Source organism: Miniopterus schreibersii, assembly GCF_964146895.1.
Source record: "Miniopterus schreibersii genome assembly, chromosome: 1".
NCBI classification, from domain to species: domain Eukaryota; kingdom Metazoa; phylum Chordata; class Mammalia; order Chiroptera; family Miniopteridae; genus Miniopterus; species Miniopterus schreibersii.
The window spans coordinates 82,969,504-82,984,907 of record NC_138101.1 but is presented as its reverse complement, the minus strand read 5'-3'; the positions used below and the strand labels follow the sequence as shown (position 1 = coordinate 82,984,907).

The 15,404-nt window shown below is 41.5% G+C and overlaps 2 protein-coding genes across 11 annotated transcripts; both read left to right on the top strand.

The window, feature by feature from the left end:
* The first annotated feature begins 215 nt into the window (after positions 1–215).
* Positions 216–4,184, top strand: COMMD3 (COMM domain containing 3). Of its 4 annotated transcripts, XR_014000433.1 has the most exons (9): positions 235–423; positions 1,769–1,880; positions 1,984–2,047; positions 2,138–2,172; positions 2,537–2,597; positions 2,680–2,736; positions 2,829–2,888; positions 3,621–3,685; positions 3,796–4,184. XR_014000433.1 is itself a non-coding variant. In XM_081160518.1 (8 exons), exons 1-8 carry the CDS (start codon positions 285–287, stop codon positions 3,832–3,834), a joined length of 567 nt encoding a protein of 188 aa, XP_081016644.1. In that variant the 5' UTR covers positions 216–284; the 3' UTR covers positions 3,835–4,184. The 4 variants fall into 4 exon arrangements, 3 of the variants coding, with proteins under 3 accessions (XP_081016644.1, XP_081016643.1, XP_081016645.1); XM_081160518.1 differs by lacking the exon at positions 3,621–3,685 and having other exon boundaries at positions 216–423; XM_081160517.1 differs by lacking the exon at positions 3,621–3,685 and having other exon boundaries at positions 226–423; positions 3,815–4,184.
* Positions 4,185–5,402: 1,218 nt separating this feature from the next.
* BMI1 (BMI1 proto-oncogene, polycomb ring finger) lies at positions 5,403–15,053 on the top strand. Of its 7 annotated transcripts, none has more exons than XM_081160453.1 (11): positions 5,532–5,739; positions 9,252–9,354; positions 10,415–10,545; positions 10,880–10,976; positions 11,567–11,622; positions 11,723–11,773; positions 11,930–12,038; positions 12,119–12,164; positions 12,592–12,690; positions 13,052–13,132; positions 13,218–15,053. In XM_081160453.1, the coding sequence occupies exons 3-11, from the start codon at positions 10,434–10,436 to the stop codon at positions 13,545–13,547; spliced, it is 981 nt and encodes a 326-aa protein (XP_081016579.1). In that variant the 5' UTR covers positions 5,532–5,739; positions 9,252–9,354; positions 10,415–10,433; the 3' UTR covers positions 13,548–15,053. The 7 variants fall into 7 exon arrangements, with proteins under 7 accessions (XP_081016575.1, XP_081016579.1, XP_081016581.1 ...); XM_081160455.1 differs by having other exon boundaries at positions 9,252–9,359; positions 10,432–10,545; XM_081160452.1 differs by having other exon boundaries at positions 9,252–9,359.
* The last annotated feature ends 351 nt before the right edge of the window (positions 15,054–15,404 follow it).

The window sequence follows — 15,404 nt, the reverse complement described above, 5'->3', positions numbered from 1 at the left end:
AGGTGAGCCCGGAGGAGAAGAGAAAGCACCGAGGACGTCCACAAAGCTCTCGGGCCCGCCCCTCTCGCTCAGGCTCCGCAGCTCCGGCGCCGGGCAGCAGGGCGCGGGCTGCGGGAGCCGGGCGGTCGCGGGGCCGAGGGCCGGGCGGCCGGCGGGGAACCCTGGGGGCTGGGAGGCCCGCGGCCGGCGCGGCCCCCGGGAGCCGCGTGCGCGCGCGGCCGCATCAGCTGAGCGCGCGGCGCCTATCACGTGGTGCGCGTGTCGAAGGTCACAGCGCGCTCACAATGGAGCTCTCGGAGTATGTGCAGAAAGGCTTCCAGATGCTGGCCGATCCCGGCTCCTTTGACTCCAACGCCTTCACGCTTCTCCTCCGGGCGGCTTTCCAGAGCCTGCTGGACGCCCAGGCGGACGAGGCAGTGTTAGGTAAGCCGCTAGGCTCCGAGCTGGATCGGCCTGGGTGGAGGGGCGCTCCGAGGCGAGCTGGGAAACCGAGCGAGAGGGGGAAAGCCCCGGGAAGAGGAAGTCTCCGAGCTCTGCCCTTCGCTCCGGACGGAGTGTGGGGTTGTGGCTCTGCCAGGACCCAGAGCGGACCCTGAACATTATTCTCTCCCCAGTTGGCACCTGCACGTAGCCAGCTACACGTTCCTAGCTGGATACCTCCTCCCAGCCTCTTTGTTCTTTTGTAAAGCCCGTGTTTAAGTCGTGTTTGTGGCCTAAACATCTAAGGTTTTCAGCCTGGTCTGAGCCAAAGGCTGTTTGACACTTGGATTTCATCAGGCGAGCTCCCTGGCAATTCAGACTTTCAGTGCGAGGCTGGCAAAGGTTTTAAAGGGTCTGTTTCCAAAGTAATTACTAGGTCAAATAGTGTTGACATTTTCCAACTTAGAGAATACCTCAAGTTCCTGTGATCACTCCAACAGTCTGGTTCAGTATGTTTTGCACAGGTTTCATACCTAGAACGTTAAGATATGGTGCATAATGTTTTGTTCCGCACCAGTTACCAGGAGACGAGTCTCTTTTAAGTGCTGGGGTCAGTAATTGCGGAGTGCCGTGTTTGTATAAAGACATATTTTAAGACCGATTTTAGATAATTTTCTTAAATATAAATATCCCAACAATTCAAATTTTTGGGTTTTTTTCTGTAGTTTCATGAACTAAACACGTACAAAAAGTATGAAAGTGGAAGTTCTTTAAACGAAAATAGTAACCACCACCTGGGTAATCTCGAAAAAAGGATGGCTGTCAAAACCTGAAAATATTTTGAAAATGGTCTTTAATATTCTGAACTGGTCCCCTTGTCTCCTTTGATATATTACTGTCCATGGAGCCATTTACCTCATAATTAATCAATCTTTAGGGGGATTGTTTAATCATTCTTAAATTTTCACCATGTTGTAAAATATTTATATTCATATTTTCCTCTGAATTTACTCCATTCAGTGTTAGAATGACCACTGTATAGTTATTTCTTCTTTGGGACTATAATGTTTTTTGTTTGTTTTTAAAAAAACAAACACTAAAATTATTAAGGCAAAATAAAAAGAGGTAATTGAGACCAGGAGACAGCAGAATTATTGATGTGTGTTCTTTATTGTTTTGCCATTGACCTTCTCATCTCATTTACTTATAATTGCCAGTCCTTACAGTGGAATTCTTTTTGTTATCTTGTTAAAGGTTGGGGGGGGGGGTACCCAAATTAAATAGCCATTTAAGAAACATGACTATGAAAAATTTATCACAGGCATCACTGGCAATTAATTTATTTTAGATCACCCAGACTTGAAACATATCGACCCCTTGGTTTTAAAACATTGTCATGCAGCAGCTGCAACTTACATACTGGAAGCAGGAAAGCAAAGAGCTGACAAATCAACTCTAAGGTATAGGATTTACTTACATTCCATTTATTATCAAATAGTATCTTTATTATTACAATTTTAGTTTTAAAGTGGAAACTAAACTTTGGCTTCTTTTTTCCTTTAGCACTTATCTAGAAGACTGTAAATTTGATAGAGAGCGAATAGAACTGTTTTGCATGGAATATCAGGTTACTTACTTCAATTTTTAAAAAATTAACAATTACTATTTTATTCTAGTCTGTTTGCAAAGATTTGTTTTCTTTTTTTTCACCCTCTAGAATAATAAGGATTCCTTAGAAATACTACTGGGAAGGTAGGTACTGTGTAAGGTGTCAAGTTGAGCCACTTTTCACTTGCAGGTATGAATGGAGAATGCTGGTGTGAAACAAACAGGGCAAAGAAACAGGGATTTTGACCAAAAGAAAAGGGGCCAAAGGGCAAGTTAAACAATTGAAGTTAAGCTAATGTTTTTAAAGATGAAGTTTATTGAGATAATTTTTAAAATCCTCTTTTACTATTCAAAACTTGAAAATGAAGTTTAGCAATGGTTTAAATTCAGACTGGATTAAAATTTTGTGTGTGGGGTGGTGGTGGAAGATAGACACCATTCTTAGTAAAGAAAAATACTGAAAGTTTTCTGTAGATGCTATGTACAAAATTATCATTGTATCTTTCAGTATAGGCAGATCTCTCCCTCATATAACTGATGTTTCCTGGCGTTTGGAGTATCAGATAAAGGTAAAGTTTAACTGTTTTCTAGGGGTGTTTGGGAAACTTAAAAAAATAGAGTTAAAGACTGAAATGTGCTGTGTTGTTTTAGACCAATCAACTTCATAAGATGTACAGACCTGCATATTTGGTGACCTTAAATGTAGAGGTATTTATACATTAGTCCTGTCTGAAAATTAAATGTGTAATGGAATTTTAATTTCCTTGATTTAAATAAACAGCATTTTTTTTCTTCTCTAGAATACTGATTCCCGATCCCACCCAGAGATTAGTTTTAGTTGCAACATGGAACAATTACAGGTACAGTATTAGGATCTGTGAATATGCCAGTCTTTTTATAGATGTTTGAGAATTATGCTTTTGGAAAGTTCAAAAGAAAAATAATCTAACCATCTGTCAGTAGATAATGAAGGCTGGTTAAGGATTTAATGGGAAGGAGACTTCAAAAGCAATATTTTAATGTAAACTTCACTTTTGAAATTAAGATGTTACTAATAGAGAATTGATCTGTGATTTGCTGTTCCCTCCAATTAAACTTCTGAAGTGTAGTGTTGAGTGTAAATTCCTTCTTTTTGTGATGAATTTGATCCAATAGGACAGAGCAAAACTACAAACATGGCTTTGAAAATGTATTCTTTGCTTTCAGAAATTGAATTAAACTTTCAAAACAGGGTTTTTAAACAGTGGTTTCAAATGACTTTTTTATAAAGTGGGAAGTATGCATAAAATTCTAAAACTTTATATTGCCAATGTAAGACTGGGGAAATTCAAAACTACATTGATTAATGGACATGACAACGAATTTATTTCTTACCACTTAAAAAATGAAGATCATTGCTTGAAATTTTGGTGAAATTGAATTTTCCAAAAGGTATCTCCTGCAAAGTTGTTTTTATGTAACCATTAATCAACTTTAAACTTTCAGAAAATGTGAATACAGCATAATCTTTGTTAAGTAACTTGAGAAATTTAATCTAGATATACTTTGCCTGTTAAGAGGATTCGGTTATAAATCATTATTTTAAATCCGAGGGCAAGTAGCTGATTTGAAGATGAACTATTTTAGAGGAAAACCTTCTTTTGATGATCTGTCAAAGGTTAATATCCTTGTGAATTTTAAACTTGTTTATAAAGTGTCTCCCGACTTTTTTCTTGAACTCTCTCAAACTTGGATACTTCTTTCTCGTGTTTTATCTTAAAAATGTAGCATTATATACGTCTTTCAGGACTTAGTGGGGAAACTTAAAGATGCTTCGAAAAGCCTGGAAAGAGCAACCCAATTTTAGCTTGGGGAAGTTAACGATCCACCGGGGTCTAGAAGACGACCAGGAACTCCTTGCCGTCCCGTCGGCTGAACAGTTGTTTGTGCGAGCTGGACATTCTCTATTTTTAATAGAAAAAAATTCTTTTTGGATTTATTACACTCATCAATTTTGACACTTTACACTTGTGAAAAAGTTAAGAGGGAAATTCTGCCTACGTATTTGAATCTTTCGTATTAACTGTACATTGATCCATTTTGATCATTGTTCAAATCTTACAAAAGGAAGTAGACAGCATTTACATTCTGAATAAATAAGTTCCCACCAGAATAACTGAGCGTTTGTTTGGATGTGTTTGTTGTCAATTATTACTCTGAAGATAGAACGATTAGTGTTAACTCCTAACGATTGTCTCTTCTCGGGATTAAAATTAAACCCTGTGGGAAAGGATGCGATCTCCTGGGTTTGTCGAAGGCTCCAGCTCTGAAACTTAGAGAGCGGGATCCGTCGCCCTGCAGAGGGGACCTGCCACGACCCCGTTACCTGCGCCGAAGGGCTCGCCCGCAGCCGGACCCTCACCCGCGGGGCTCCCGAGGCCCGGCCCGCCCTGGCGCAGAGCCCCTTCCCGGAGACTGGCTACCCGTGCGCGCCCCGCCTCGGCCGCTGGCGGGAGAGGAAGGGGGCTGGCGCGGCCGCGGGAAGACAGGAGCAGGCGCTGTTGTTTTCGCGAGCCCATCTCGGGCGCAGGTTCTGCGCCGCGGCGCCGGAGTCTGGGCCGCAGCCCGTGGGGGCGTCAGGGCCGGGAGGGGCGGGTGGCCAGCGCTCTCCTCGGCTGGGCCCGTGGACTTGTGCGTCGCGGGCGGAGGCGTACGACAGAAAAAAGGAAATAACGGGGGTGGGTGCGCGGAGTAGGATGAGCTGCGTGCCCGGTGGGAACGATGCCCGCGTCGGGAGCTGGGTGGCGCGTGTGGCGTTGTGGAGAAATATCTCCGCAGTCGCAGGGGCAGCAGCCGCGGCGCACAGCGAGGGGGAGGGGGCGACCACGGGCCCGACTACACCGACACTAATTCCCAGGCCGCCCTTAAGGAATGAGGGGAGCACGTGACCAGGGGGGCGGGGGAGGGGGCGGGCGGACTCTGAGCCATTTTGGAGCCGGTGTCAGTTTCCACTCAGCCTTCAGTGGTGCATTTTTTTTTTCCACCCTCCCTTCCCCCTCCTCATCCTTCCTCCCCCTCCCCCAGCCTCTCCGCACGCACACTCACGGCGCCCCCCACCCTCCCACCTCCCCCAACAGCAACTATGAAATAATAATTGTAGTATTTAAAGGCAGAGATCGGGGCGAGACAATGGGGATGTTGGCGAGGGAGCCCAGATCCGGATTAAAAACACCTCCCAGCCCCGCAGAATAATACTGATCGCGCCCCCTCCGCGCGCTCCCTCCCCCGAGTGCGGAGCGGGAGGAGGCGGTGGCGGTGGCGGCGGCGGCGGCGGAGGAGGAGGCCAAGGAGGAGGAGGCGTTGGAGGCCGAGGAGGAGGAGGAGGAGGAGGAGGTGGAGGAGGTGGTGGAGGAGGAGGAGGTGGAGGAGGTAGTGGTGGTGGTGGAGGAGGAGGCGGAGGAGGTGGTGGAGGAGGAGGAGGAGGCCGAGGAGGAGGAGGAGGAGGCCGAGGCGGAGGAGGAGGAGGAGGAGGAGGCCGGGCTCTGGAGGCAGCATGAGCCGAGCGCGGCGGCCACGGCTCCTCTCGGCTGCGCTCGTTGCCCATTGACAGCGGCGTCTGCAGCTCGCTTCAAGATGGCCGCTTGGCTCACATTCATTTTCTGCTGAACGACTTTTAACTTTCATTGTCTTTTCCGCCCGCTTCGATCGCCTTTCGCCGGCTGCTTTTTCCGGGTACGTAGGAGGAGAAGCGCCCCGGGCCGGGGCCGGGGGCCGCGCGGGGGCTGCCCGGGGCTGGAGCTGGCCGCGGGTGGACTGGGAGCGGCCCCCCCCGCGCCTCGCCCCGCTGGCCAGGAGGGCGCTGACAGCGTGGGCACCGAGCCCCGCGCCTCCGCCCGCCGCCGCCGCCGCCTGCCGGCCCCGCGCGCCGCCCGCGCCCGCGAGCACGCGCCCGCGCCGCCCGCCGACTCCCGCGGCGCGGGGACCGACCCGCAGCCCGCGCCGCGCCGCGCCGCCGCCGCCTCCGCCGCCGCCAGCCGGGCTCGGCGCCGCTCCAGCCGCCTCCCGCTCAGCCTGGACTCGCCGCGCGCGGCCCCACGTTTTAGTTCCTTTCTCCCCCCAGCGCCCCTTTATACCCTCGCGACGCACATGGCCCCCGAGAAGAACACTTCTATTTGCAGCCTCTGCGGCTCTCGCGGCCACGGCGCCCTTTGTTGAGAGGTAGATTTTGATGAAACGGGGACGGGTTCCTGAAATCGGGAGCTGCTTGGGTCAAGTGGCTTCCCTCCTCTCCCGAAGAAAGGGCTTTTGAGGGGTTTAAACCACCAGAGAACGCCCCCATTTTATAGGGACGGGTTACGTGGGGGGCAGCGGTCCCGCCAAGGTGGATGTTAGACTGGGGAAAGCCCAAATAAAAATGTTATTAACTTAAGTTGGAGGGACACTTGTGTGAAATTGGATGGCTTGTAAGATGGCGGTTCTCAGTTGTTTCCAAGGTTTCCTGCGTTTGTGTTTAAAATGGTAAAGTTTTCAAGGTGTTATTTGTTATTAGTCTTGAATAAGTTCTCTAAACATCACTTGGGACGTGCTCACTGGGAAGTGGCCATTTCAAATTTGGAGCTGTTTTTGGAGTGATGATGGACTGGGCATTAGTCTTGCAGGAGGTTTCCTTTCTTTCTTTCAAGCTTTTTCCTTTTTTCCCCTCTCGGAGACTGCATTTTTTCTCTCAACCTCTACTATAGGATGCACTTAGAGTTATGACTTAAGTCCACTGTTTTACAGATTTTGCTAAATGTCAGCATAGGTCATATGGTAAAGAGATGCTTGGGAAAAGAAGCACAAAAAGGTGATTGAATGTATTTACGCAGTCTTTTGAGTGTGACAGCGATATTGTATGATCTTTCCCCCCAGAGATTTACAGTTAATAATTGGAAGTAAACAAGTAGACAGACTTTGATCATTTCCAATTGCAATAAGAGGATTTAGTGGGCTTAGTTGTCATGGTTCAATATTTGAAAGAGAAGGATGCATTAACCCATTCCCTTAAACTAGGCAAAATTCTGGGCATATTTTTTCAAATCTAAGTGTAGTTTGGTGGTACCTGGAATGTTATGAGTAGTTCAACTTATATACTTAACCTCCAAGTTCTGGAAACACATTATAAGCTATATTAAACACTTGAAATGTAAGGATGCAAATTGTTGACAGTGTATACTAACTTATGAGACTATGTTAACATTTTAATTTTAAGTAGACTAATCAGAATCCCTTAGAGGTTGATTTTATGAGCAAATTTATAAATTTTTAATACTTGAGTACATTCTCATACTTCTGCCGCAGACTGCAAGTGTTTGAAATAACCTACCTGTGCAAGTTACACATTTAGTAACAGTATCTTTAAAGCCAAGTAAAAGTCATTGCGTGCACACATGTGTGTACACACACACACTTTTGTAAGAAAATTGAGCATTTCTTGGTACTTGATAAACCATTAATATTCTACCAAGTTCTTGGATGTGCATTAAATGCCCAAATAAGCAAAATTCTCCCTAGGAGCCAAGTTAACCCCTACTTCACTCATACTTGTATTGGGCTGTGAGCCACAACTGGGTTTTGAAGTTCATTTGCATTTCTTAGATTGCACTAGTCAAGCCAATTGTTAACATAATAAGAACTTGCATCTCTTTTCCTTCATTTTGACATTACTGGTGTTAGGCCTTCTACCAAATTGACAGCCCCAACTAAGTATGCTATCTATAATGGCAAGTTTTAACTATTGAATATTTCTACCATTGTATGTTTGGTATATTTTTGCTTGCTTAGCTGCATGTCAAAAGTTTTCAGTCTTCATTAAGATGCCAGCACTTTCAAATGATGTAAAAGACAAATAATTGATTTTTATATAGGTAAGAAAGTGATACTTATTAGCCATCATAAATGAAAATAGAGTTGTGGCCAAATTCTTCTGAACTTACGTAGAGGAGTTGTGTGAATTAAGTCTTGAGGGTTTTGGTCAAGTACATGTGACTTAAATGTTTAAAGCCAATCAGTAGGTAACCCTCCACTGAGATTTGATTGTTCTGTGTGTTAATATTTGTTTGGTGTTGGTTTTTCATAACGTAGAGAAGAAGTAAAGGCAGCTCTTTTTATTGAAGCCCCTAACTTAAACTTCATGAGCGGTGGCATTAGTGTGGTATGCTTTCACGGGCAGATAGAAGTATATCACCGTGCTAGGGAAGGTCCTGCGGTGTCACAGAATTTTCTTTAACAACCAAGAATGCTTGTCTTTAATCACCAAGTACAATGGATTTAAATATTGCTACTCTTTAGGGACACTGCTTCACTTACGTTGTATATCAACAATATGTTGACAGTATTCTTCTGAGCTATTACGCCAAAGATAACTGAGGAGTCACACATGAAGCTTTCTGGTTGAAGTCACTGGTTGCCCCTGTAGGGACTTTCATAAAAGTAGTTTTGTTTTGTTTTTACCATTTTTTAGTACTTTAAAACTTTTAGTGTCAGCCATTGAGGTATGTTGATTGGTATTTCCCTTCTCTACATTGAAATTTCCTAAGAATTAAAACCTCAGATACATGTTAAGTTTCTCAGACTCCCAGATTTCTATTCAAGGCAGCTTTGAGAATGTCTTCAGACAGGTCTAGAAACTAAGTCTTATTTCAGGTTCTGAAATGAATGAAGTGGGAATAAGAAATGTATTTTTCAAGAATACTACTCGAAGTAATTGACTTCCTTTATTGTACACTGGTGTATCATTGCTGACAGTTTCCCACCATGACTTTTTATAACTTATAATATCGATTGGGAATATCATTTCATCATGTGGGGGTCTCTATGGAGTTTAGGCTGCGAAAATGACATTTTTTCTTCTTCTAGGTTGCTCTAGGTTGACAAGGTGTTGATTTAGCGTTGGGAATGGGTTGGTCACATGGTTCTTTACATATTGTCACTATTGTAGCAATTAAAGTAGTTTTTCTTGTCTTCAGCATAGCTCAAATAAAACACAGGGCTTTTCCCCTTCTCATCTTGTAAAACAGATTTCAGTTTTCAGCCTTTCCAAAACTTTGTATCGCTCATCTAATCTACAGCAGAACTTCATATTATAGAAGAAAGCTTTAAAGAGGTTCAGTTCAATAAACATCTCGGCAATTTGAGCCCTGACGGTTTCGGGCTAAGTGCACAGTTGGCAATTCTCAAAAGATCCCTTCGTGAAATTTTTGATCTAGTGATTGCTAGCAGGAGAGCCCGAAAGAGTCAAGATCTGAAAGAAGCTCTTCGCCCAGAGTCGACGTGGAAAGAGGCCCCCAAGAGTGTCCGAAATGGCCTGGAGTGTGGTTTGCATTTTCCTTTACCACTCGCCCACTCCGGGGACCCCAAGCTGCTCCGCTGGGTCTTGGCGGGCGGGGATCCTGCTCTCCTGCGCCACGGCCTCATGGGGCTGCCCCACCCCCGCGCCCCGGAGCCCGCACCCCACCCCGCCCCCGCGCCGGCCCCGCCCCCGCGCCGCGCCGGCCCCTCCCCCGCGCCTGCCGCCACCACCGCTGCCGCCGCCCCAACCACCCCGCACGCCCGCTGAAGCTTTGGCTCGCCCGGGTCCGCGCGGAGTTGTAGCTGTGGCCAGATGCCAAGTGTAAGTGTAAGTTGCTATGGAAACCCCGACAGAGGCGAGTTCCGAATCCGGAGCAGCCGGAGCCCCGGAGCCCCGGTGCTGCCGGATCCGCCCCTCGCATCCCGGCCCCCGGGCGTCCCTGCGCGCCCGCGCTCTCAGGCCCCAGCCCGAGGCCGACTAGAGGTGCTTCTCCTGAGGCCCCAGCACCCAGCTCCGGAAATGCCAGGGATGCAGATAGAGCAGAATTTGTTTTCCCTTTGTGTTGCGTAAAAACGTGCCAGGTTCTGGTTGTTGGAAGCGCCTAAAACAACAGGAACCCCTGGAAAGCCAGGGCATGCTCCTGGGTTTTCGATTGAAAATCCATAAGGAAGTTTTACAATAAACTTGGAGGCTCCGAACAAGCCCTAGAGGTTGGTAAATATCGGCGGGGACTGTGTGGCGACGGCTGCAGCTGTGGGGCTGCTAGGCTGGAGGACAAATGGAAGAAAGAGACCCGAATACTCTCAACTCCCTGCCCCCACCCCAGACCTTTTCTTCGTCCTACTGAATGACCTGAGGGACCACAAGTTAACTTTAGTTGGAACCTTTTTCACCTTTTCAGTATAACTGACTCAGTATAACTGATTAGTAAATTTCTTCTGTAGAAAACATTGGGACAGTCTAGCTGTAGAGTGTTAAATGAGTTTCTTGAACGCCTCAGCATTTCATACCGTTACTAGACGTTGGAGATAATGTCATTCTCTTTCTGTGAATTATGGCCAATAATTCTGTGTCTTGCAGGATCTTTTATCAAGCAGAAATGCATCGAACAACCAGAATCAAGATCACTGAGCTAAATCCCCATCTGATGTGTGTGCTTTGTGGAGGGTACTTCATTGATGCCACAACCATAATAGAATGTCTACATTCCTGTAAGTACAAAGCTTTAGACCTGTTTTGTGTCATATGTATTTCACATTTCACCCTGAAATAGGAAAACTAACAATTCCGCAGTCCTTGGGAGTGTTGGTACAAAGTGATAGAATTGTTTCTTCTCTTGCATTTAGTGACTTTTTATTGATACTTATTTAATGAAATATTATCGTATAAGTGCAATGTATAAGTGTTCTCAGGATATTGGTTTACTTAATTTAACTGAAAATATCTTTTGGCATTTACCATTTTGCTACTGTTCTCTGTTTCTGACACTAATTTTAATGCTTAGCATATAATTTCTAAACTTACAAAATGTGTTTCTCCTTCTAGTCTGTAAAACATGTATTGTGCGTTACCTGGAGACCAGCAAGTATTGTCCTATCTGTGATGTCCAAGTTCATAAAACCAGACCACTGCTGAACATAAGGTAGGAAAATGTTTAAAATCATTGTTTGTGTTATTGGAATTGCATAATACAGTGAAGTATTACCCTGTTCATTTCTTCACAGAAAACTTACCCTTGAATCCCCATCTAATGTGTATTCTTTTTTGGAGGGTAACTCTTAATTTCTTGCCATGTTAATAATGACTAATTTTAAACAAAGTTCAGTGTTATTCAAGTGGTTTTAAGATTTTTAAGAACTGAATCAGTTCTCCATTTTTTTTTATTGTTTATTGACTTTATTACAGGCAAATGTGAATGTGTACAAAGTGCTTTCTATTCTCTTTATTCTCTTCATAGCTAATTTAGTAACTTGAAAGGCATGCATTGCTTGACTCAGTAAAATTTGAAGAATTTATTAGTGAATATAAAATAAAGTATTTTTCTACTGATTTAAAATAGTGCTACTATATAAAGGACTTTTATTCCCGTAATTGTTATCTTATTAATGTAGTTGTAGACAGTGTCATAGTCAATTAAAATATGATAGCACCAGGAAAACAAAGAATCTATAATTTATGGACATTTTTAGTTTTTGTCATATTGATAGTTTACTTTTCTAATTTATTTTTCAGGTCAGATAAAACTCTTCAAGATATTGTATACAAATTAGTTCCAGGGCTTTTCAAAAGTGGGTAACTTGCTTAAAAATTAATTTTTAAAAGGTATTTTATCAGTTTTACCTGCTTTACCAAATATTTAAGTCTTTCTCCACTCTCCTTCCTCCTTAGATGAAATGAAGAGAAGAAGAGACTTTTATGCAGCTCATCCTTCAGCTGATGGTAAACTCTTTGGAGGGGGGAAGACATTTTATTTGGAGGGAGAATTTATTCAGTAATTTATTAAAATTAAATTTAATCTAAAGTATCACTTCTGTTCTCATATATATAATAGATAATTACATACTTTTAAAATTGAATTTCAAAATGTCTTTATAGCTGCCAATGGCTCTAATGAAGACAGAGGAGAAGTTGCAGATGAAGATAAGAGAATTATAACCGATGATGAGATAATAAGCTTATCCATTGAATTCTTTGACCAGAACAGGTAAATTTTTTAGGAAATGTGTTTTATACTTATATGTTTATTAGCTACATTGTTCCACTAATAAATGATCTGTTTCTCAGATTGGATCGGAAAGTAAACAAAGACAAGGAGAAATCTAAGGAGGAGGTAAGGTTCCATGTCCCAAAAGCATGGAGAGAAACATTTAAATTTTAAATTTTGTGAGTGTATGTTGCCCTATAGAATATTCTAGGGTCAGATGATGCTGTCAAATAGAAGAAAATTGTCATATTTGATGTTTAAGAGTGACTTATATCTGATAGTTAATAAATAGAATTTATTTCATATATGATTACTATTGTTACAAAATATTTTAAATAACTAATGTTTAATGCTTTGATATACTTTAAGTTTCCTTATTATATCAGGAATCTATTCATTTAATTTTTACAAAAGTAGTAAACTCTCAAAGTATGGTTGAGAATTTAGTCATGTCTCCCTTTTGGGGATACCTTTAATCATTCAGGCAGTCTAATTAGAACTTTTCTTTTAATCTGAAAGTTAAGAATAAAAAAAATTTTCCAAATGTATTTAGGTCAATGATAAAAGGTATTTACGATGCCCAGCAGCAATGACTGTGATGCACCTGAGAAAGTTTCTCAGAAGTAAAATGGACATACCTAATACTTTCCAGGTATGTACTTTACTATTAGTGTTCATGCATTTTATATAGATTTTTTTTTTTAATTCAGTGACTTTTTTCCTTTTGGATTTTGAACCCAAAAAAGCAATAGAAATTTTTAAAAAATTTAATTTAGTACTTAACTTGGGAAATCTCTTAAAATAAATTCTGTCTTATGCTATGAAAACAAATCCCTTAATAATTTCAAGAAATCTTTTCCTCATTTGAGATATCAGAAGGGATTCTTTGTCCAAATGTTTGGAGAACATGATTTTTAAAGCATTTTTGGGTTATATTTAGATGACCAAAAAAAACCTAGATTTACCTTTGTTCTTTCTTTGTGATATTTAATGGAAATACCATTTTTCAATAGATCGATGTCATGTATGAAGAGGAACCTTTAAAAGATTACTACACACTAATGGATATTGCCTACATTTATACCTGGAGAAGGGTAAGTAGCATATCTAATACAGATTATTGTGGTAAACTGTATTTAAAGAGTTAAGACTGATGGTTTTTTCCTTTTAACTTTGTAGAATGGTCCGCTTCCTTTGAAATACAGAGTTCGACCTACTTGTAAAAGAATGAAGATCAGTCACCAGAGAGATGGACTGACAAATGCTGGAGAACTGGAAAGTGACTCTGGGAGTGACAAGGCCAACAGCCCAGCAGGAGGTATTCCCTCCACCTCTTCTTGTTTGCCTAGCCCTAATACTCCAGTTCAGTCTCCTCATCCTCAGTTTCCTCACATTTCCAGTACTATGAATGGAACCAGCAACAGCCCCAGCGGTAACCACCAATCTTCTTTTGCCAATAGACCTCGAAAATCATCAGTAAATGGGTCGTCAGCAACTTCATCTGGTTGATACCTGAGACCTTAAGGAAAACAATTTTAAACCCCTGATTTATATAGATATCTTCATGCCATTACAGCTTTATAGATGCTAATACATGTGACTATCGTCCAGTTTGCTTTCTTTTGTAGTGCATTAAATTTGGCTATAAAAGATGGACTAGATGTGATGTTGATATGGACGTTAATTGAAAAGATTGTTCCTATAAAGAATTGGTTGCTGAGAAGGCAGACAAGATTTTTTTTCTGTGTGTTAGGAAAGATATGAAATGGTTTCTGTAACCGTTGTTTGGATTTGAAAATATTCTGCAGTGGATATAAACATTTCGCCATAGTTTGTTAATCTCAACTAACGCCTATGTTACATTCTTCTTGATTGTTCTTGTTATTAAGCTGTTTTGTGAACCTGTAGAAAACAAGTGCTTTTTATCTGGAAATTCAGCAAACAGAAAGAATATGCATAGAATAATGCATTCTATGTAGCCATGTCACTGTGAATAACGATTTCTTGCATATTTAGCCATTTTGATTCCTGTTTGATTTTTACTTCTCTGTTGCTACGAAAAACCGATCAAAGGAAAGTAAACTTCAGTTTTACAATCTGTATGCCTAAAAGCGGGTACTACCGTTTATTTTACTGACTTGTTTAAATGATTCGCTTTTGTAAGAATCAGATGGCATTATGCTTGTTGTACAATGCCATATTGGTATATGACATAACAGGAAACAGTATTGTATGATATATTTATAAATACTATAAAGAAAATATTGTGTTTCATGCATTCAGAAATGGTTGTTAAAATTCTCCCAACTGGTTCGACCTTTGCAGATACCCTATGTTTGAGCCTTTTAGGCATAGCATATTTTTAATGTGGATATCTAATTCTTAAGTCTGTTCATTTGGAAGCAATTGGCAAATCATACTTTCTCTAGTGATACATGTTTACTTTTAAAATATATTGTTGCAGTAAAGAAAAACTTTTTAACCAAGGAATTCGGAAATAGTGTCTTCATTTCCGATTGCTTATGATGAAATTACTGTGTTTTAAAAGTGTATATTGATCACTATAATCTTAAAACAAATTTTAAAATAAACTGGCAAATTGCTGGAAGAAGACATTTTACCTAAAATTATTTTAATATGTGGTATAGCAGTAATTTAAAATTTAAGAGTTGCTTTTACAGTTTTAAACAATGGTATATGCCTTCTCTCTAATGTCTGGAAATAGAAGCAATTTATCATGAGCTTCTATAGGTATTAGTTTTTAAATAGAGCGAGCATGTTGAATTTAAAATATGAATAACTCCAACAATTTTCAGTTTGTATTTTGCTTTGGTCGAACTTGGTGTGTGTTCATCACCCATCAGTTATTTGTGAGGGTGTTTATTCTATATGAATATTGTTTCATGTTTGTATGGGAAAATTGTAGCCAAACAATTTCATTGTCCCCAGTCTGCAAAAGAAGCACAATTCTATTGCTTTGTCTTGCTTATAGTCATTAAATCATTACTTTACATATATTGTTGTTACTTCTGCTTTCTTTAATAATACAGTAAATGAAGTTTTATGAAACTACAAAATACATATATTTTTATTTTGACCTAAATTTGTACAGTTCCACTGTAAGTGTTGTTTCTAATTATAGATGTAAAATTAAATTTCATTTGTAATTGGGGAAAATCCAATAAAAAGGATATTCATTTAGAAAATAGCTAAGACTGTAATAAAAATTTGGTATGAAAAGCACAATGTGCAGAAGTTTTGGAAACGCTACTGTGGATAACAACAGGTAAAAGCTAAAGGGAATTCATTGCTGTCTTAAGTAGTGATGTTGCTAAGAAGTACATGATTTGTTGTATAATTGCTTGA

Coding starts and splice junctions, on each gene's coding strand:
- COMMD3 (XM_081160517.1), top strand. CDS start 285: ATGGAGCTCTCGGAGTATGTGCAGAAAGGCTTCCAGATGCTGGCCGAT. Junction 2,737..2,828: donor TGGTGACCTTAAATGTAGAG/GTATTTATACAT, acceptor TTTCTTCTCTAG/AATACTGATTCCCGATCCCA. Junction 2,889..3,814: donor GCAACATGGAACAATTACAG/GTACAGTATTAG, acceptor TACGTCTTTCAG/GACTTAGTGGGGAAACTTAA.
- BMI1 (XM_081160449.1), top strand. CDS start 10,434: ATGCATCGAACAACCAGAATCAAGATCACTGAGCTAAATCCCCATCTG. Junction 10,977..11,566: donor AGACCACTGCTGAACATAAG/GTAGGAAAATGT, acceptor TTTATTTTTCAG/GTCAGATAAAACTCTTCAAG. Junction 11,623..11,722: donor AGTTCCAGGGCTTTTCAAAA/GTGGGTAACTTG, acceptor CTTCCTCCTTAG/ATGAAATGAAGAGAAGAAGA.